The sequence below is a fragment of the Pongo pygmaeus genome, chromosome 7, assembly GCF_028885625.2.
Source record: "Pongo pygmaeus isolate AG05252 chromosome 7, NHGRI_mPonPyg2-v2.0_pri, whole genome shotgun sequence".
Classification (NCBI taxonomy): domain Eukaryota; kingdom Metazoa; phylum Chordata; class Mammalia; order Primates; family Hominidae; genus Pongo; species Pongo pygmaeus.
The window spans coordinates 17,710,308-17,732,211 of NC_072380.2; the positions used below are offsets into that span (position 1 = coordinate 17,710,308).

The 21,904-nt window shown below is 42.1% G+C and overlaps 1 protein-coding gene across 7 annotated transcripts in view; it reads right to left on the minus strand.

Annotated features, from left to right (window-relative positions):
* MTUS1 (microtubule associated scaffold protein 1) overlaps positions 1 to 21,904 on the minus strand; it is a 160,684-nt gene that overhangs the window by 19,138 nt on the left and 119,642 nt on the right. For 6 of the 7 annotated variants that reach the window (XM_054498495.2, XM_054498493.2, XM_063668550.1 and 3 more), the window contains one exon: positions 17,457 to 17,523. In XM_054498495.2, the coding sequence (XP_054354470.2) occupies positions 17,457 to 17,523 (67 nt within the window). Of the gene's footprint in view, positions 1 to 17,456; positions 17,524 to 18,543; positions 19,408 to 21,904 lie in introns of those variants that run through there. The other variant, XM_054498500.2, reaches the window with a different exon arrangement.

Consider the following 21,904-nt stretch of genomic DNA (forward strand, 5'->3'; position numbering starts at 1 on the left):
AAGACATTTATGCAGCCAAAAAACACATGAAAAAATGCTCACCATCACTGGCCATCAGAGAAATGCAAATCAAAACCACAATGAGATACCATCTCACACCAGTTAGAATGGCAATCATTAAAAAGTCAGGAAACAACAGGTGCTGGAGAGGATGTGGAGAAATAGGAACACTTTTACACTGTTGGTGGGACTGTAAACTAGTTCAACCCTTGTGGAAGTCAGTGTGGCGATTCCTCAGGGATCTAGAACTAGAAATTCCATTTGACCCAGCCATCCCATTACTGGGTATATACCCAAAGGACTATAAATCTTGCTGCTATAAAGACACATGCACACGTATGTTTATTGCGGCATTATTCACAATAGCAAAGACTTGGAACCAACCCAAATGTCCAACAATGATAGACTGGATTAAGAAAATGTGGCACATATACCCCATGGAATACTATGCAGCCATAAAAAATGATGAGTTCACGTCCTTTGTAGGGACATGGATGAAATTGGAAATCACATTCTCAGTAAACTATCGCAAGAACAAAAAACCAAACACCGCATATTCTCACTCATAGGTGGGAATTGAACAATGAGAACACATGGACACAGGAAGGGGAACATCACACTTCGGGGACTGTTGTGGGGTGGGGGGAGGGGGGAGAAAAAATAAACAAATAAATAAATGAATAAATAAATAAAAGAAAGTCATGCGCTCCTCAAAAAAAAAAAAAAAAAAAAGAAAATCAGAACATCTTACCTCTTCCTTACAACTATCAAAAATAGAATGACTAAATATAATACATGGCAGAACACACCCAAAGATACATGTACACACACTACAATAAATCCTAGAAAATCTTGAATTCCTTAGGAAGCCTGACTTTGGACATTCCCAGTCTTCCATCACTGATGTGTAAATACAGGCAGACAGGGAACTACTGTAACTGTCAGGGGTACACATGTTGTCCACATCCCCAGAGTACCTGTGGATTAATACAACAGGGTTGCTGGCAAATCTGTTAAACCCTTACCTCTCTTTGGAAAGGAATAACATATCAGGAGTTGAAGGAAGAAGATTATTTTAGGGCAGAGAAAAGGACAATTTAGATCAATAATTATTTGACCTAAGGAACGTGAAAATGGCAGATTCTTAGGAAAATTTCCTACAATGGAGTCAACTTGTTATCTCAGGAACCTCCCATGTGGTGGTAGAAATACCCAAGTCACTTGCCCCCAGTCAGTATTCTTTCAGAGGAAAAGGAGGCCACATTGAAATAATGGCAGGAATAGTGTCTGCCAAAGAGAACCCTTAAAAATTAAATAAATCCACAAATGTTTATTGAAGGGCAAAGAACATTAAAAAAAAATCCCCAAAACAAAAACTATTTCTCATTGCCTGGCACAGAATGGGGCTCCTTATCTTGTTTAACCCTCACAGAGGACCTTCCTTAACATACAAATAAGGAAACCGCCACAGAGAGGCTACATCATCTGCCCAGGGGCACACAGCTGGCAAGTGCGAGAGGACGGGTTTTGGTGAGCTGTCTGAATTCTGATTCTGTCTGCACCCAAAGCCGGTGCCCCTTCTTTCCCACCAAGCTGTCTCTTGTGCTGGGGCTGGCAAGGCACATGACGGGGCCTCTACTGGAAGAGACACAGACAGAGGAGAAGTGGCGGGACCAGGCCAGACCGTGGGGCCCAGGGAGTGGCACTCAGGATAGTTTACATCCAGTCAGGGTGGGCCAAAGGTTTGGTCAGATTTTTAAAACAATTTAAAAAATAAATAAATAAAAACTGTGATGAGGGCTGGGCACGGTGGCTCACGCCTGTAATCCCAGCACTTTGGGAGGCCGAGGTGGGCAGATCATGAGGTCAAAAAATCCAGACCATTCTGGCCAACATGGTGAAACCGCATCTCTACTAAAAATACAAAATTAGCTGGGCGTGGTGGTGCACGCCTGTAGTCCCAGCTACTCAGCAGGCTGAGGCAGGAGAATCACTTGAACCCGGGAGGCAGACGTTACAGTGAGCCAAGATCGCACCACTGCACTCCAGCCTGGCGACAGGGAAAGACCTCATCTCAAAAACAAAAACAAAAACAAAAAAAATTGTGATGAAGTAGATACCAAATTAACCATTTAAATCATTTTTAAGTGTATGATTCAGTGGCATTAAATACACTTACATCGTTGTGTAAGCTTTGCCATCATCCATTCTCCAGAACGTTTCCCCCCAACCTGAAACTCCATACCAATTAAACAGTAACAAGCCATCCCCTCCCCTTCCCCAAGGCCCTGGCAGCGACCATTTTACTTTCTTTCTCTATGAATCTGACCATTCAGTACCTCATATACCTGGACTCAAATAGTACTTGTCCTGTTGTGACTGTTTATTTCATTTAGCATATGTCCTCAAGGCTCATCCAAGCTGTGGGATGTGTCACAATTTCCTTCCTTTAGAAGGCTCAATAGTATTCCATTGTTGGCCGGGCACAGTGGCTCATGCCTGTAATCCCAGCATTTTGGGAGGCCAAGGCAGGCAGAACGCTTGAATTCAGGAGTTCGAGACCAGCCTGGCCAACATGGCGAAACCCCATCGTAAAAATACAAACATTAGCAGGGCATGATGGCACACGTCTGTCGTCCCAGCTACTCTGGAGGATGAGGCAGGAGAATCACTTGAACCCAAGAGGTGGAGGTTGCAGTGAGCCAAGATGATGCCACTGCACTCCAGCCTGGGCAACAGAGCAAGACCCCTTGTCAAATAATAATAATAATGATAATATTCCATTGCACGTACAGATGACATTTCTGTATCCACTTACCATCCGTGGACACTTGGGTTGCCTCCACCTATGGCTATTGTGAATAATGCTGCTATGAACACTGGGGGACAAATACATGCCTGAGTCCCTGCTTTCAATTCTTTGGTGTATATACCCAGAAGGAATTTCTGACTCATATGGTGATTCTATTATTAATTATTTGAAGGACTATGGTACTCTTTTTCCATACTGGTTGGACCATTCTACATTCCCATCAGCAGAACTACACATAAGGGTTCCAATTTCTCCACATGCTCACCAGAACCTATTTGATTTTTTCAAATATATGTAACAGCCATCCTAATGAGTACATCACTGTGTGGTTATGATTTCGTCAGATTTTCAAACTGAACCATGTGATAGAAATAAAACTGAGGCATCATTGTGAAAATCCTATCCCAGCATGAGCAACGGTGGGAGATGGAACGGTGAGCCTTGGTGATTAAGAAACTCACAAAGCAGAAAAGATAGAACCCAGAAAGATAGACGGAGGCCAGATTACAGGGGCCATCGCACGGAACTCAAGCCTTTGGGACTGAATATTAAAAGTTTCTTTTTTCCTTTAAAAGAATTTAGTGAAATATAGTGATGGTCTTGACTGCTGGAGAACATTCTCTTCACATTCACTTTTTCTTCTATTACACTAGTAACCACAGAAGAAAAAATGACTCAAGAAGTCCAATCTTAGTCAAACGAGTAAACACAGCATTAGCTTCTGCCAAGTAACTTTCCGACTCTGAAGGCTCCTCGTGTGAATCTCATATTAGAACTTTCTATGAAAACCTACAACAGAAAAATACTTTGCAAGCCGTTGGTGAAGGCATCAAATAGCTTCTAGTCAGACAAATTCTAGTTTCATGCAGTCTTTTCACTTGCTTCTCTTAAAATTTCAGGTATTTCCAAAGTTAAAAAATAAAAAAGCAAGAACATGATCTGAACCCATCTGGTAGCTCATATCCGGGACAGAAACATCTAAGTGAACTCAGGGACTCAGCAATAAACAAGAGACTGCCTTCAAGCCCTGGGCTAGAAGAGCTTCGAAGCGGACGTTAACAGCAGGCTACCCTGGCTGATTTTAACACATCTGTTTATGATAAAAATACTGTTCGTTTGAATACGTAATTATGGCACATCAGCCTTTAAAACTAAACAGGATACACAGAACTCCTTTCCCATTAGCCATGGGACAGGGCTGTTTCCCTCTATTTACCAAAAAAAAAGGCAGCTCTGAAGTTTTGTTGGCCACCATAAGTGAGGTGAAGGGAGGACACATGGGAAGAAACGGGAAAGAGAAAGGGAGAAAATGGGTCAGATGGGGGAACAGGAGGTTCACTGCTGTTATTGCAATAGTCCAAAGCAGCAGGCCCAGCCCCAGACAGTGACATCAACCTGCAGCTGTGCACAGACCTTTGCTCTGTTTACTGGCCTGGTGTGCTGCTGGGGAACAGCTGGGCTGCAATAATCGCTCACACTAATGGCTTTAGTTTGAACGAACTGGCCTGGGCTCCGAAAGAAACATTTATTTGGCATAAAGACTCATGAAGTATTTTTAAAGGATGCACGTGGAAACGCTGTGTTAAAGGTTCTCAGAGTGCTCCTCGGCAGCTGTGACATAAACGTGTGTGTGTGGCGGTGGGGGGCGTCCATAACCCTGATTTTAGGCCATGGACTTTCCTGTGCACTGACTACAGCTTAGGAGAGATTTATGGCACCACCTGTGTGTGCTCTCACTCCTATCCTCAGTCTAGACTCTTCTTGCTTATTCTCCAGAATTCCACTCACTTTCAATTAATCAGACACCCAACAAAGCCAAAACCAAACATAAAATTGTTCCGAATTTGCAACAAGCAAGCACGGACATGCGACTGTTTGAAAGAAGGTATTAGACAAACACAAAGTCAAAATACTCTTTTTGTTCCTGTTTTTTTTTTTTTTTTTTTTTGAGATGGAGTCTCGCACTGTCACCTGGGCTAGAATGCAGTGGCATGATCTAGGCTCACTGCAACCTCCGCCTCCTGGGTTCATGTGATTCTCCTGCCTCAGCCTCCTGAGTAGCTGGGACTACAGGCGGACAACACCATGCTTGGTTAATTTTTTGTATTTTTAGTAGAGAACGGGTTTCACTATGTTGGTCAGACTGGTCTCGAACTTCTGACCTCATGATCCACCCACCTCAGCCTCCCAAAGTGCTGGAATTACAGGTGTGAGCCACTGTGCCTGGCCTCTGTTGTTTTAATCATTCCATTAGTTGATTTTTTAAAAAAGCACATATATGATTAGGAACACCAACAGACCACTGTCTGTAGGAGAACTGCTGGGCAACTTTTGTATACATGTTTGTAAACCATGAAAGCTATCTGCAGCAATCTAGCTTAAAAAAGGAAATACAGTTCTCAGGATTTAAGGAAAAACAGAAAAAAAAAAAAAAAGAAAAAGGAAGAAAGGAGGAAGGGAGGCAACGGGAGGAAGGGGAAGAAGGAAAGGAAGGCAGACTCATGTACAAAAACATCTCTAAAGTATAAGGCCATATTGAGATTAGAAATCAGTATTTTCACTCTGCAATGAATCACCCAAGAAGAATTCTAGGCCAGTGACCCTCCCTGACAGTTTAAATCATGGATATCTGAGCAAGACAAAAAAAATTGTAATCGGTGAAATGCTTTAAGTTTTGCTTTTCAAGTAATTATCAGGATGATATGTGGAAAATGCCCAGTGCCACATTTAAATATAATCTCTGGAAAACAGAGCTGGAGTCCTCCCAGTGGAGCCATTACTTAATTAGTCCTCATGGCTTTTTCTCAGAAGGGAAGGTCAGACTTTTATTATTTCCATCTCACAGAGACTCATTTCCCTTTGTTGACTGATAAATGTACTGTTTACAGAGAAAAGCATTACACAGCCACGGCCCGACACTGTTAATCTTCTTTTGAAATGATACAGTGCTTTCCTAGTTTTTATATCTGAGTAGCATGCTTCATTATGAGACGACCAAAAATATTTTAATGCTCAAGAACATAAATAAATGTCCTAGTAGAATAGAGCAAAAATTACTTGGGTTCAAATCTCAGTCACACCACTCAGCTGCTATATCACTTGAGGAAATTACTTAAACTTTCTAAGCCTACTTTTTTTTTTTTTTTTTTTTGAGACGGAGTCTTCCTCTATCACCCAGGCTGGAGTATAGTGGCGCAATCTCAGCTGACTGCAACCTCCGCCTCCCAGGTTTAAGCGATTCTCCTGCCTCAGCCCCGAGTAGCTGGGATTACAGGCATGCACCACCATACCCGGCTAATTTTTGTATTTTTAGTAGAGACAGGGTTTCACTATGTTGGCCAGGCTGGTCTTGAACTCCTGACCTCAAATGATCTGCCTGCTTAGGCCTCCCAAAGTGCTGGGATTACAGGCATGAGCCACCGCGCCCAGCCTAAGCCTACATTTCTTCATTTTTAAAATGGAGATAATATTAGTCCCTTCTCTAGAAGATGAAATAGCACAGGTGAAGCACTCACCCCAGTGCCTGACCAGAGTAACTTTGCAGATAAATTGTATAACTGTTACGGCTTGCAAGAGTCCACCGATTCCAGTGTGTTTGAAGATTCCTGGAAGACAGGCTTGGGGTTCCATAACAGAAATATTACAGTTAAAAAGCAGCATTGCTGGCCTCATATTCAAATTTGATGCATATGCAAGCACAAACATCGGTATTACGGTGGAGTGTACACTCACTTCAAGCCTTTACCTTCCGCTACTATTGTTCTTGACATTATATGCAATAGAATTTTCCTAATTTGGAGGAGATTTTATGTAAATCAGAACTAAAACATTAAAAAGTGCCAGGCAAATTTTCACAGCGCCACATAAGAGAATATGACAGAAGAGACGAACAGGAAAAAGAGATGATTCCATTCCCAAACTGCACACATACTCCTTTCCCAGACGCTCTGGCCAGTCTGCTGTGGGTGGCGACTCTCCCCCACCCCACCCTGAAATCCCCCTCTCTGCACCATCTAGGATGGAGAAGAGCAGCCTGCCTCCAGCTCTGCCTGCAGTGGGCCCCTCCCTCTCTCTTGGTCACCTGGGAAACCGGCCTCCTCCTCTCACTTCTGGGCTCCTTCACTTCTTTCTTCAACAGCACACACCCAATACACTTCTCACGGTAAAAAGAACTTTCACTTCTCTTGTGCCCCACCCCCAGAACCAGGAGGGGACACTACCTTCTACTGTAGGAGTGTGATGATGTCATAACATTCTACGAGGGGAAATCTGAGGAAATCCGATCCTGACACATGTCCATGGCAACTGACTATGTGGGTGACTCCCTTAAGCCAAGGTCTAATCTGGTTTGAAACTGGAGTTAGTAACATCACTGAACAAGTAACCAAGAAGTCGTTTTTAAACATCAAATTGATGCTTTGTGGACAGGCAGTGGCCTAAAGAAGAAAGAAAAGGTGGGACCTAGACTATCCCACAAATAGGCACGTCCAGTTTCCTGGGCCTCCGTGTCCTGATATGGAAGGTAGGAACAAATACCACCTGTTCTGCCAACAGTATAGATTGGTGATAGTAAAGTGAAACAGAGTTACTCTTATGCTTTGTAGAAAGTCTTCCCAGCCTGTGGAATAATACCCCACTCACAGAGTGCCAGGGTTTGCCTCTCTAAAGATACTTTGTCAAATGACCAAGAAATTTTGCAGACAAGTGGTAGACAAGGTTCTTTTTCTAAATTTCAAAATTATCTCCAAACGGCTTTCTGATTACTCTTGGGCATTAAATCAATGAATCAATGAGAGCTCATTTCAAAGTCTTCCACAAATTGTAAATTATTAGGAACTTACTTTTTACGAAAGGCCTGCACAATCAAATCAATCCTCCCATAAATGCCACTTCACCTTTAAAACTCAGTTCATACTTTACAAGGTGCTCTCACATTTGTTTCATGTAATGCAACAATGCTCTGAACGAATAAAATAGGTATTATCAGACATCTCATTTTACTAAAGAAGAATGGAAATAGCAGAGCTGGAGCTACAACTCCAGCCTCTTTTTTGTTGTTGTTGTTGTGTTTTGAGTAGATATGGGGTTTCACCATGTTGGTAAGGCTGGTCTCAAACTCCTGGCTTCAAGCGATCTGCCCACCTCAGCCTCCCAAAGTGCTGGATGTACAGGCTTGAGCCACGTGCCCGGCCCTAGAACTCCAGCCTCTTTGAGAGCCTAACCACAGAACACCCAACAGGATCTGACTGGCTATTTTTCCCAGCCTGATATGGAGAAGAGAGAAGTTAATTCACACGCACCATGGATGCCTCGGGGTAGTAGGGCTTAATTCTCTTGTGGAAGCACTGCTGAAAAGACTCCAAGATAAGGCAGGTAAAAAAAAAAATGACCTTTTCCCCCCTATACTGGCTAGTGCTGACAAAGTGTGACTCACAGGTGGGAAGAGAATTCCACCCAGCCAGACTGTCTTCCATCTCCATCTTGGCGCCTAGGTACCAGCTGGGCCTCCCCTAAGCTTCTAGCCTCTCCCTGCCAGTGTTTCTCCTCCCACCCCTGAAGAGAAGCCTGCAAAGGCCATGTGCTGTTTTTCAGCTCATTCACTGGCCAACATGCTGCAGAACAGATGCTCTTTTTTTTTTTTTAAATCACAACAGCAAACACTCCATGTACAAATGAAAACATTTAGGAATAAAAGTGGGTTGGAGGCAAGAGCACAGCTGAATATCTGACAGTATGTTCTAAGATTCAGGCCTGAGAAAAAGTGAGGCCGACTTTAAAGGAATCCTGTTTCAATCAAGAGTTTCACTGTAAAAAAAAAAAAAAAAAAAGGATGATTTCAAGTCAGGGACTACTCTGCCTCTTCTCCCCACTGACGGATCATTGTTTAGGGCACAAGGGTCAAAAAGGCTGCTAAAAGTCCTTGGCATGTGTAAAATTTAAAAGCTTATTTATAAGAATGGACTCAATTCAGTTGGAGTTACTTCGTATTATTCTTACTATGCTTATTTGAGATTTTTTTTTTATATATATAAAAGAAACAACATTCTAGACAGCTAGAGCAGTGTCAAAGGGTAGTCCTGGGGCACCTACATGAGAACCACCTGGACGACCATTAAAAGTACAGATTCCTCCTCAATTTCCATTTAGGGAAAGGTTTTGCTTTATTTTTCTTTGCAGGTAGCCAAGGCTGTACTCAGATATTGCTAGTAAGAAAGAAAAACTGGTCTCCTGTTAACCTGAGGACACTAGGGCCGGAGGTCAGGAAGAGGGATCACCTTCCCCATCAACACAACATCTTTCTAGAAGTGCTGCCTCTCCTTCTGTAATTGGGAAGCACCTATTACCATTCCTTAAAGCCCAAAGGGGGGTGAGTAGGATGATGGATATAGGAGATGTTGGGGTTTAAAAAAAACAAAGTGCAGATTCCTAGACTTCATCCCCAGCCAACCAAGTCAGAAGCAATGGGCATGAGAACTGAGACTCTGCATTTCAACCAGGTCTGTTTTCGTACACAATAAAGTTTGGGAACCACTGTTCTACACAATAAGGTATTAAATTAGGAAAATCACAAGTTGAGAGACTGGAGTTAGGACAAGGAACACTACAAGGAGGAACAGTCAGTGGGTTTCAAACACAGGTACCATTGGTAAAACTGCGTATCTGCAGGTGAAAGAGCATGGCCTTTTAGTTATAAATACAGCCAACCAAAGTCCAAATTGAGGGCAGATGTGGATAGGAAGAGAATGAGCTAAGTTTCAGATGGCTATCAACTCAGTCTTCAAACAAGTCAGGGAGATGAACAGCCCTGTTTTGGTGTACCGTTGGTTTTCAGTATATTAAAAGATTTTTCATTAAAGCCTATTTCAAGAAAAATCACTTCTGGAATTTTACAACTCAAAAGTGACTTTACCTATAAAGAGTTTAAAAATTATTTTAAATACATAGCCTTGTTAAACCAAAATTGTAGATAAAAACGGAACAGTGAATGAATCAACACATTCCATACGGTGTGAGGCAGTCTGAAATTCATAGACACTGGGTTAAGTGTTGATTAGACAATGTGTATACTGCTTTTGGCAATGTACTGTTTTTTGCAAGTTACTTTCCTCAGTAAGATACATTTTAACAATATTTCTTAAACTCTTCATTAGAAGAAAAATATTCCAAAAGTAGCTAACAATGTAAACTAGTGTTTATTTCAAATAATTTTCCAATCTTTTAAATCATTTCATCAAACTTTCCCTGTGGTGACTACCAGAAGATTGGTGGTCTAGCCATCCTGGGTTCTTACGCAAGCTCTTTGCTTTCTAGCTTCCCTTGGGAAGTTACTTAACCTCTGAGCCTCAATTTATTTTTTTTTAAATACAATGCAGATAAGTAGACTGAGAGCTGAACATTGTTTGTTAGCGATAAGTAGGCACCAAATACACGATGTTGTTATACCTGGCTCATAATTTTCATGCACAAAAATCAACTGGTCTTTTTACACTAGTATGGGAAGGGCAGGCATTTTTAGTGAATTAAGGATTAAAATCTTGTTTCACAAAATAGAAATAATTAGGACTAATGTATAAAAAGATGAGAGTTAGCTGTTAATTGTGATGGCTCAAAAAGAATTTTGAAATACAAAGTAACTTTTTCTTCATTAATTTAGATCAAGCTTGTCCAACTCACAGCCTGCATGTGGCCCAGGACAGCTTTGAATGCGGCCCAACACGAATTTGTAAACTTTCTTAAAACATTATGAGATGTGTGATTTTTTCTTTTAGTCATCAGCTATTGCTAGTGTTAGTGCATTTTATGTGTGGCACTAGACAATTCTTCTTCCAATGTGGCCCAGGGAAGCCAAAAGATTGGACACCCCTGATTTAGACGAAGAGTCTGATTCCAGGGATTAACATTAATAAAAAGCAAAAAAGAACTCTAAAGATCATAATCATGGCCCTCTATTGCACCAGTTTTTATTCAACATGACTCTGGAAAGAATCTTATCCTAGAGGCAAAATGTCTGCTGCAGATGTAGACGGTTTTAAATTTAACTGTAATCTATTTCAAAGGCTGACACTTTCAAAATGATCTGATTAACTGGGATTTCGGACATAATATAAAATGTATCCAAGAGAATTATAGCTCTCCTTTATGACTATGCATTCCTAAAGGACAATTATCTTTTCTTTGCAAGATGTGGATTTCATTTTTTAATTATTCTGACTCTGCTTTAAACTTTTATTTTAGGTTCAGGGGCACACGTGCAGGTTATTTGGATCAACTTGAATCACAGGGGCTTGTTGTACAGAATATTTCATCACCCAGGTACTAAGCCCAGTACCCGATAGTTATGTTTTCTGTTCCTCTCCCTCCTCCCACCCTCCACCCTCGGGCAGGCCCCAGTGTCTCTTGTTCCCCTCTTTGTGTCCATATGTGTTTGTCATAGAAATGTTAAACAGTTTATAGAAAAACATTTGTGCATAAAAAACACTGAGTATTAGCATATTTTAAGGAGAAAACTACCTTTCCCTAGCTACCATCGTTGGTAATAAAATCATTCATTCATTGAAGTCTAAGCACCTGGTAAGTGCCAAGCACAAGGTGGGAGAACTACAAAAATTAAGGAGCTACTGGCCTTGCCCTTGAAGAGTTCCTAATTCTAGATGGCAAGAAGAGGTCTATAAACAAGTCACTGTAAGAACAAAATCTTAAATGTGCACAAGGTGCCTTGAAAAGCACATTAGAAGGCGCAATTAACTTACTTGAAAGATTTGGGTGAAATTCAACTGAAGATATTTTAGCTAAGACTTAAAAACTGAGTAAATGAGAAGAAGCATGAGGGGTCCACAACGGGAGGGGAGTGGAAAGAGGAGAGTGCACTCCAGGCAGAGAGGATACCGTGCAAAAGATGCGGATAAGAGGTGCGAATGAACCCATGGCCGGGGCCTGGGAGGGGAAAGGAGGTATGAATAAAGGGGAAAGAATGCCTAGACGTGAATTTGGACTGGAAGATTTCAATCAGTCAAATCATAAATGGTGTGCTTAGTATGTCTGGATTTTTTCCCCCAAGGCCAAAATGGAGTCTTTTGTGTTTGTTAACAATGTCCAGTAGACGCCAGGCACGGTGGCTCAAGCCTGTAATCCCAACACTTTGGGAGGCCGAGGCAAGTGGATCACCTGAGGTCAAGAGTTCGAGACCAGCCTGGCCAACATGGTGAAACCTCGTCTCTACTAAAATACAAAAATTAGCCAGGTGTGGTGGCACACACCTGTATTCCCAGCTACTCAGGAGGCTGAGGCAAGACAATCACATGAATCCAGGAGGTGGAGGTTGCAGTGACCCAAGATCATGCCACTGCACTCCAGCCTGGGTGACAGGGTAAAAAACTCCTAAAAAACAAAAAACCAAAATGTCCAGTAGAGACACATGTTGGCTTTACTCTAAGTATAGATCCTGGCCGCAAGTGGAGTTAGGGGCGCAGGCCTGGAGGCAAGGTGACCCGTTGGGTAGCTGTTGCAGTATTTTCCAGGTGAGAAATTGTGGGACTTAAAACAGCAGCAGCCAGAATGCTGAGCAAGGATGGATCCAAGTGGCATTTAGGACACAGACTGACATGCACGTGGAGGATGGGGGAACAGGAGTATGATTTCAGTTGTTAGCTTGGGTGGTAAGTGAATCATATTGCCACTGCCAAAGCTGAAGAATAGGGGTGAATGAGGAGACGCTGCATGGTGCTCAGAAAGGAAGGGGCTGGGCAAACAGGAAGGTCTGATTATACTGGACTGGCTTACCTGGGGGCAGCCCCTCACTGGGAAGCATCTGCAGCTTGGGAAAGAGAGGACTAGAAAAATAAATCTGGCTCATTGTTGTATAGCTAGTAGTGGAAACCATGGGAATGGATGAGAAAACAGCTGGCAATGAAACCCTTGCTATATACTATGACACTATTTAAGGGGTAAGTTGAACGAATGGGACAGCCACTTGATAGACTTTCCCCCAGCCCATTAAAGGTGATCATAATGAGGCAATGTGATCATATGAGGCAATGTGGAAAAGTGCTTGACCTGTCCAGTGAAAAAGATCACAGCAGACATGTGACCAGGTGCAATGGCTCACATCTGTAATTTCAGCACTTTGGGAGGCCAAGGCGGGCGGGATCACTTGAGTCAAATGTTAGAGACCAGCCTGGCCAATATGATGAAACCTTGTCTCTAGTAAAAATACAAAAATTAGCCCAGCATGATGGTGTGCACCTATAATCCCAGCTATTCTGGAGGCTGAGGCAGGAGAACTGCTTGAACTCAGGAGGCGGAGGTTGCAGTGAGCCGAGATAGTGCCACTGCACTCTAGCCTGGGCAACAGAGCAAGACCCTGTCTTTAAAAAAAAAAAAAGATCGGAGCAGGCATTTAACATACACAAATCTCAAAAGTATTATTAAACAAGCCAGAGACAAAAAACAGCATACTATATCTTTCCATTTAAATAAGAATCTAGTTCAGACAAAACCTTTGATAATAAAGGTTAAATCAGTGTTTGCTTCTAGGTGGAGGGGTGTTCCACTGTGAAATGGCATGAGAGAATTTTCTGGATTGACAGAAATAGTCTATGCTTGATAAGGATGTAGGTTTTAGGAGTATATGTCTGTCAAACTGATGGAATAATTAGCATTCCACTGTATGAAAATTACACCTTAATTTAAAAAATCATAGTATGAAATTGTATATATTCATATAAACTAAGAAAAGGGAATATGCAAATAAAGTTATGTCAGGGCAGTGGAGTGGCGGGCTGTTTTCTTTTCACTTAAAAATCTTAATTTGCATACACTGTTCTAAAAAAAAAAGAACTTTAAAACTTAAAATACCCCAAAATATTTATCAATTACCTAAGAAAATAGAAAGCATATTATATTATTTTTCCATAGGAAACAGAAAAGAATCCCTACAATTATGGACTTTATACCTGAAGGTAACAAGAAAACACAAGAGACAGTAAAGACATCAATGTAGAGTATCAAAAAATCACTGGACCAAAGGGACACTTTTAAGAGTTTCTGCAGAAGCAAAGTACCAGTGCTTCCATGAAGGGAGTGTGGCTCAGAAAGTGGAAACACGCAGGCTGCTTTGGATGCTGCCACAGTGACAGTGAGAGGACAACGGGAAAGTCAGTGGATGCTGGGGCAGCTGGAGGCTGTTAGACTGGGAAGGTGGAAAGCACAGACTCTACCTGGGTTTCAGTGCTCCTGAGTTTATGAGCTGTCCTTTTTCTTTGTAGTTCTTAGTAGTTTGGGTACCTTGTCTCAACTTCCATAGAGAAGGTGAAAAAAAATTACCCAATGGCAGAGTGACACCAACACCCATTGCCCCACCCCCATTATTTTGGAGGGAAAAAGTGGGTGCTTTGATGACGGCGACAGTGGCCGCTCTCTTTTCTTGAGTTGCTGTGATGGGCCAGGCACTACGCCACTGCTTTATATGCATTACTATTTTATTCAAGCTCCACAATAACCCAGCAAAATACATACTGATTTCGTATCACCAGTGAAAAAACAATACTCAAAGAAGTTAGGTAACATCCAACTAGGAGTGGATGGACAAAAACCTAGGCTTCGACTCCACACACCAAACTCTACTGGATCAGGACAATACTCTGATGAGGTCTCATTTCCACTTGAGTCTGAAGAGCCTGTCGTTTGGGATTTCTAGTAATATTTAGTCTAATGACTATTCCTTTCTGTAGCATAGATGATGCCCTCACGAAACAGCCAGTATGGTTAATTACTACACAGCTGTCAAGCTGCATACATCCTAATACCTATTATTTAATAGCAGTTAACACTTGGTGCTAGATGCTTTACAATGCATTACCTCATGTAATCCTCACACCCACCCTTGGGGCAGACAATTGGCACCGCCATTTTTACCAAGGATGAAATTGGGACAGAAGAGATACAAAGTGACTTGTCCTAAGTCACTCAGTTACCACAAATGTGGCCCTGGACAGTGTGACAACATAAGCCTAACCACTTTACTGCCTCAAAATTTAAAGCTGGGTTCCCAACTTTGCTATGTCAAAGTCAAAGTTAGTTTCATGCTGAAACTAACAATCCCACTGGCAGCCTTGAGAGTGTTCTTCCTGGACCGCTTCATCACAAGTGTTTACAGGTTTCGCTTCCCCCCACTTACATAACCAAAACCCTTCTCCAAACGGAGAACAGTTACCATCAGATGTATGCCTGCTGCAACAGCAGCAATGACACATTCCCTGAGAGGCCAGCACTGGGTGACTGAGGATGTGGACAGGCCACCCACTGTACCAACACTCTGGAGGCAGCAGAAGCAGCACACCAGGGAAGCCTCCTCATCAAGGATAGGAAAGTGACAGTGGACACAGACTGTTACGGCTATTTCCTGTCAGGCTACCTGACTCACTGGAGGTGCTGAATCCCTGGGCCCCAATTGCAGTTGCTTAATTGTGCTGTCCACTAAAATGTAAAAAGAGCATCCTTCATTCAAGCAGAGTGAATGGGCACAGTGTTCCATTCTCATTGCTGCCTTGTCTTGGGAGAGAGGCTGAAACATGAACCTCTAGGTAGGCTCACCTCCACTTCCACTGGGTTATAATGAACTCTGAAACACACAAAAAAAGGCCTCTTTCCTGATCTTCTAACTCTCTGTTAATTATATTATTTAAGGATGGACAAAAGCGAATTGGGTTGGTCATTTAGGTAATCACAAGGGCAGCTGTCAAGTTAAGTAACATGGCAGAAAGCCTGCAAAGTCTGAGAGCTGGGCTGTCTCTCAGCTGGGATTTCCTTGAACTGTTTCACCAGAACTCTCAAATCTTTGGGATTCTGAAGTTTCCATCTATCTTAAAATTACTTTTCCATAAAGAGGGCTTCATTTCCACAGCCTAAAATAGGTCAGGACTGATGTCTTGGCTAGGTATTAAGAATCTGGATGGTTACTCAGGGATTTGGCCTCACCTCCCTTTGGAAGGGGAAAAGGGAAGAGGAATGCAGAAAAGTCTTTTACAGAGTCTTGCTCTGTTGGCCAGACGGGAGGGCAGCGGCACAATGACAGCTCACTGCCGTCTCAAACTCCTGGGCTCAAGCAATCTTCCCACCACAGACTCCCGAGTAGCTGGGACAACAGGCACACACCACCATGCTTGGCTGATTTTTAAATTATTTTTTGTATAGTCAGGGTCTTGCTATATTGCTCAAGCTGGTCTCAAACTACTGGCCTCAAGCGATCCTCCCACCAAGCACTGGGATTACAGGTGTGAGCTACCACACCCAGCCCAGACAAAGTCTTCACCCCACATTCACTGCCCTTTGATTTCTGCTCTGGTGAAGGTGGGAGCATTAAGAGTGTTCAAATCCAGCAAATCAGGTTGGCAGTGTGGTCTTATCCAAAAGAAAAAAGGGCAGTTTCTCCTAGAGTTGGGTGAACACAATTTGCTTCTCTGGTTGTTACCTTGCATTATTCATACAACATACCTGGGCATATTTTGGCGGAGACTGTAACGCACACAGGAAACTGCAAAAGGCAAGGAGATCAGCCCTGGAATGGTCAGCTCCAGATCTGGCTGAAGCTGAAGCAGGAAGCTGATTCTCTAGGCTGAGGAGCCCAGGGCAGAGAGAGGAACCCCAAAGCGGTCAGTTCACTCCAAGATAGGAGTTGACATAGAAAAGGCAGTGTTGGCTGGGCACAGTGGCTCACACCTGTAATCCCAGTACTTCGGGAGGCCAAGGTCAAGAGATCGAGACCATCCTGGCCAACATGGCGAAACCCCATCTCTACTAAAAATACAAAAATTAGCTGGGTGTGGTGGTGTGCGCCTGTAGTCACAGCTACTCGGAAGGCTGAGGCAGAAGAATCGCTTGAACCTTGGAGGCGGAGGTTGCAGTGAGTCGAGATCGCACTACTGCACTCCAGCCTGGCGACAGAGTGAGACTCTGTCTCAAAAGAAAAAAGAAAAAGAAAAGAGAAAAGCAAAGCAAAGGCAGTGTTGTGTCTGTTCCATGAACCCTAAGGACTTCCAGGAGAGACTGGAACTAAAATAAGAGCGTAGCCTGGAAAGTGGAGGGCTGGGTGGTAGGTGTTGAGACGTGGGGCTCCCCGTGGAGCGGGGAGTTGGTGCACCATCAGCCCCCCTCCAAATAGTAAGATTGGCATAGAACGTGCCTTTTTCAGCCAGGATGCCCTAATGCACAGCATCCTTTCAACTTCATACTCACTGCTCACAAACCAACCCTTGGAAGTACAACGGATTTACTGTTTATCAACAGGGGAAACTTTCACTATTCTCATATGAAAAGTGGTTCAGAAAAAAAAAAATGACAACATTATTTAACAGGAATTCACACAATTACAAAAATAATTCTGTCCCTCTCTTCAGCAAGAGAAACGTTTTGCTCATCAGAAGTTCTGCTAGGCTTAGTCAGATCAGTGCCAGGAATTCTGTCAACTGAAGGTCAAGCTGCCAAGATTCAAAAGAAATGTCGATAGTAAGTGTTTGCCCAGATACCAGACAGGGAATGCCAACACCTCCCAGCATGCAACTCCAGCCACAATGCAGACAGGACAACCACATTTTCCAGTGTTCCCCTTGTCCCATAAAACTTAACAACAACAACAAAAAGCTCTTACCTAGCTCTCCCCGGAGGTTAACAAGTTCTTGAGATAGGGTTTTGTGTTGTTTCAGCGCTTCCTCCCGCTGCGGAAAACACACATCAAGTTACTCATGTTTTCAAGAGGGTCCCTTTCAGTAAGGTACACATATGTTATCACTAGGAAAATGAGACCCAGTATTGGGAAGCCAAGATATGAATCATTTAGGCTAACAATTTGTGTTGTTAAAAGAAACACAGTTGTCCCTTCGTTGTTAAGGAAATTCGTAATTCAAAAATCTGTATTTTTGCAGGTCCCAGTGAAACTCTGGTTTGAGGCAGTGAATGGCCCATTTAGAAATATTTACTTTGAGCCAGTGCTTCACTGCTGATCCATAGAACCTTTCGGCTAATGCATACTGTACTTAAGACGTAATGCGTTCTCCTCCTCCAAGGGCAATAAACATCTAATCAGTTTAAGATAAATATTTAATGTTCTAAACATAAGCACATATGTGCACTTTGTCCTATATTTGCAAATAAAAAAGTTTCGTTATAATGCCAATCCTTCTAAAAGACAAAAAGTTTGTTAGAAAACTATAGCAGAAAGATAATCCTTTAAAGACAAAATTAAATTAATTTTTTTCAGCTACATACCATTTTCTAAGGATTATGATATTTTGGATCAGTGATAATTCTAAATCGATGTTAGAGAAACAAACCAAAGAAAACCGGATGGCTGTTTTTAGTATCAGAGAAGCAATTATCAACCTTGAGCTAAAGAATAATGTTCAAGTTACCAGCAACTCACGGCAATCACACATACACACATACTTACACAAATACAGTAATTACATACAGTTCCTTAAAAGGCAGATTCCCTAGCACCAAGGAGTAACTAAAAAAAAAAATGAAGAATTTCAAAGCTCACTGAAAAATGCCCTCATGAGGATCACCCAAGACGGAGCTCCCACCGCATCCTGATCACAGCGTTGCAGAGATCATGAGACCCGGCCTTTGCAGGCAAGAGTTGCTTGTCATTCAAAGCATTTTCCCCGAATTCCAGACAGCCTCTGCAGTAGTCCTGACATTCTTCCAGAAAAGCACTATAAACAAATACTAATTACCCTTGTTGCTGCACATGGAGAATAGAGGCACAGTTTGCTGCTGGGGCAGCCCATTTTCCAGCTTCTGTCTCCAAGTCCCCCCACCCCTCGCACTGTCCAAGAAGCATACAGGTGGCCGCGCCACCCACCAGTCGCGTCTGTCTACATTCAAAGCTCTAGCAGGAGGCGCGCCATTGGCCCTTGGGCGTCTTACTTCATGTCCTGCAGGTTACCGTGCGCCTCGGATTCCTCACTCACAGAAGCTGATACTGCAGCTTCTGCCTTTGGCACAGGCAGCCTGCGATTACTTAAAGCCACAGCCTTTCATTTATGAAAAACGAGAGGCAGGCATTAGACTGATCGATTGCCATTTAGTTAAATATCAGCTGCAACGAGGGAAAGAAAAAACTGACCCCCTATGCATGGATAATGGAGTTATTTTTAGACTTGTGAGCCTTTTTCCTCCCCTCTCTAATTGAGGTCATTAGATGATCACACTTACTAATAGAAAAGGGAAACTTGTTCTTCAAAACCCGTATACTAAATGAGGTTATGAACTAGGTGAAGAGCAAGGAAAGGGGCGTGCTATCGTTTACAATTTTAAATGACATTATGAAATGAGCGGTGTTTCAAAATAAGTCTGAAGTGCTGATCTGAGAGTTGGAGATCCCATATATTTTTAACTTTTACTTTGTTCTCACCTCTCAGTAAGAGCTACGGAAGTCAAGTCCAAATGCCAGCACTGAAACATGGTCAGCAGGGACTGGGATTTAAGACACACTTTTCACTGAGTACTTTTCTGGCCTCAATGGTATTCTAAATGCTTGGTTTTTAAAAATATGGTATTAAGTTGTTCTGAAATCAGCAGTGAGTCAGAGTTTCTTAAAATAATAAGTAATTGGTTTTCTAATGTAGAAATTAAAGACTGAGGAAAATCAGCCTGCATAATAATGGAAGAAAAACATAAAAATGTGTATAATAAATACTTCTCCTAATATCAAATTTAAGCCTTAATTTTGTTTAGTAATCTACTTCAAGTAAACACCAGGAAGCTTTACCACTCAAGTAACAGGAAAAACAAGACAGCTTTACTAAATCCCCACAAGCAATCCTGAAACTCATTTGGTGAACTTGTTTAAAATTCACTTTTCAGTAGTAACCAAGTTGCTAACAGAAGGAAGAGACGGCAAGAAAATTCAATCATTTTTCAAATTTATGGAAACTAATGGGAAGATGAAAAAAATTAAAAATTGCAGTTAGTATAATTTCAAAGAATAATTGTGTGAAATCATTATGTTCTACTGCAAAAATACACCAGGTGATATTTTTGCTTATTAAGGGGGGTTTTGGGAAAGGAAGTTTCACCAAGCACGTCGACATTTCCCCAAACTTCAGCTCCACTGCACTCCACCTTCCTGTCCTTAATGCCTCAGAAACTACTGACATCTTCCAACCTCTGTCAGGCACAGTAACAGTAACAGGAAAACCTTGAGGTCATCTTTCACTCTTTGTCTAAATGGGTTGTGCAAAAGTCAGTCGGTTCTTCTCTTGTAATGTGTCTTGAATCCATTGCACTTTTTCTATTAGTGCTACCTCCACTCTAGTCCTGATCCTAGCCCATTCCTGGACTACGGCAAGCATCCCTTCACCTTTCAGAGGGCTGTTAGATTATTAGTCCATATTCGTTGTACATATAAACTCCCTTGCTCACAACGAGCCTCGCTGAGTGCATTTGAAACAAAAAAACTACTTCACCATAGTTCCCTGGACTTGAAGCATCCAGCCTCCCCTTTAGCCTCCCAGCCTCTCTCCTGTGCAAGTCACACGGACCATGCATATCTCACCTCCACATTCTTGTCAACACCACCCTCTCTGGAATGCGGGGCCTTTCTTTACTGACTAAGTACTTAAACCTTCTGGGATTGCTAAATGTCACAGACACCATCCCCCTCTCCCAAATGCATAGAAAGAGCATTTACCCTTCTAAATTGGTTGGTAACTTATTACTTCAAACTAATTAACTAAGCATTTTTCATAGCAGATGCCGTGAAAATATAAAAGAAATTTAAGACATGGTCCCTGCCTTCAAGAAGCGTGGGGCCTACCTAGAAATAGAACATCCAGGCTCAATTCTTTTGGTCATCTATCAAGGCAGATGACCTCATTGGATGGGAAGCAGTAATGAAAACAACCAAGGGCTTTAAATACAATCCATAGGTAAAATGCTGACCCCAGCACCCATACTGTAAAAGACACATACTAAATGTTAGTTTCTGCCTGACTCTCCCTGGTAGCTTGGCCTTTACATGTACTTACCCCTTACTTGTAGATGATAAAATGCATTATGTCCTTTAGATACTGATTTACTGTTTCCGTTTACTCAGCTGCTCCTAGATCAGTGTTTCTGTCTTAGATGATAAACTCTTAACCGTCCAGATAACAGGTTGATTCAGTTCTCTTTGTATTGTAACATGCAGAATTTCACACAATGTGAAAAAAGAGAAAGGTGAAAATCTGGATATAAAGATGCCTTTATGCTCATGCATTAAATATATGAAATGCTCCAAGAAAAAAAAAATGGATTCACCATAACTGAATTAGGAGTCCCTGGGACACAGGCACTTAGTCTCTGGCTGTGGTCCCATCGGTATGCCTGCATTTTTGCTAGCCACTGAGTAGCATCAACAGCATAGAGCATCTTGCAGAGAACAGCCACATCAGATGGCTCAGACGTGTGCTGCATGTGACCTCCTCCCCATCACCCACACAGTGAATTTGCTCAATGCATCTATGTTTTTTTGTTCCAAGACAACTTTACTGCTAGTGCCATTCAAAATTCACCTTTGTTCAGGTGCTACTTTAGGTTAAATTCCACTTGCAAAAAAAAAAAAAGATTTGGAGGCATTTTGAAGAAATAGAGGTTTGGGGAGGGTGACCTCAGCCCTGCTCAAGTTTACCTAGAAAGCCACCCAATAGACCCTTTTAGGAAGAAGCTTAACTACTACCATCAATACTGTTGTTCACTTTGGCTGTCTGTGCAGAATACTGTCTAACTAAGCAAGGATAAACCAAGAATTAGAAAAAAACTAAAATAACGTTAGTGTGTCTTTTGCGAAACACAGTGTGACATTAGTTCTCAGATTCATGAGACATCAGAATGTCTGATACGTAATGAAATACGTCTGCCACTACAGTGGGAAACTTATAGTTACTAAGTAGACTTGCAACAAAAGCGTGGTAGTTCCAAGATTCTCTTAACCATTTTCACCCATAATCTAAGGCTCTAAAGCCATTTAGAAAAGGTTAGAAATAACAAAAAATATATATACACACACATAATACCTATATATTATACATATATAAAAATACAGACATACAATGT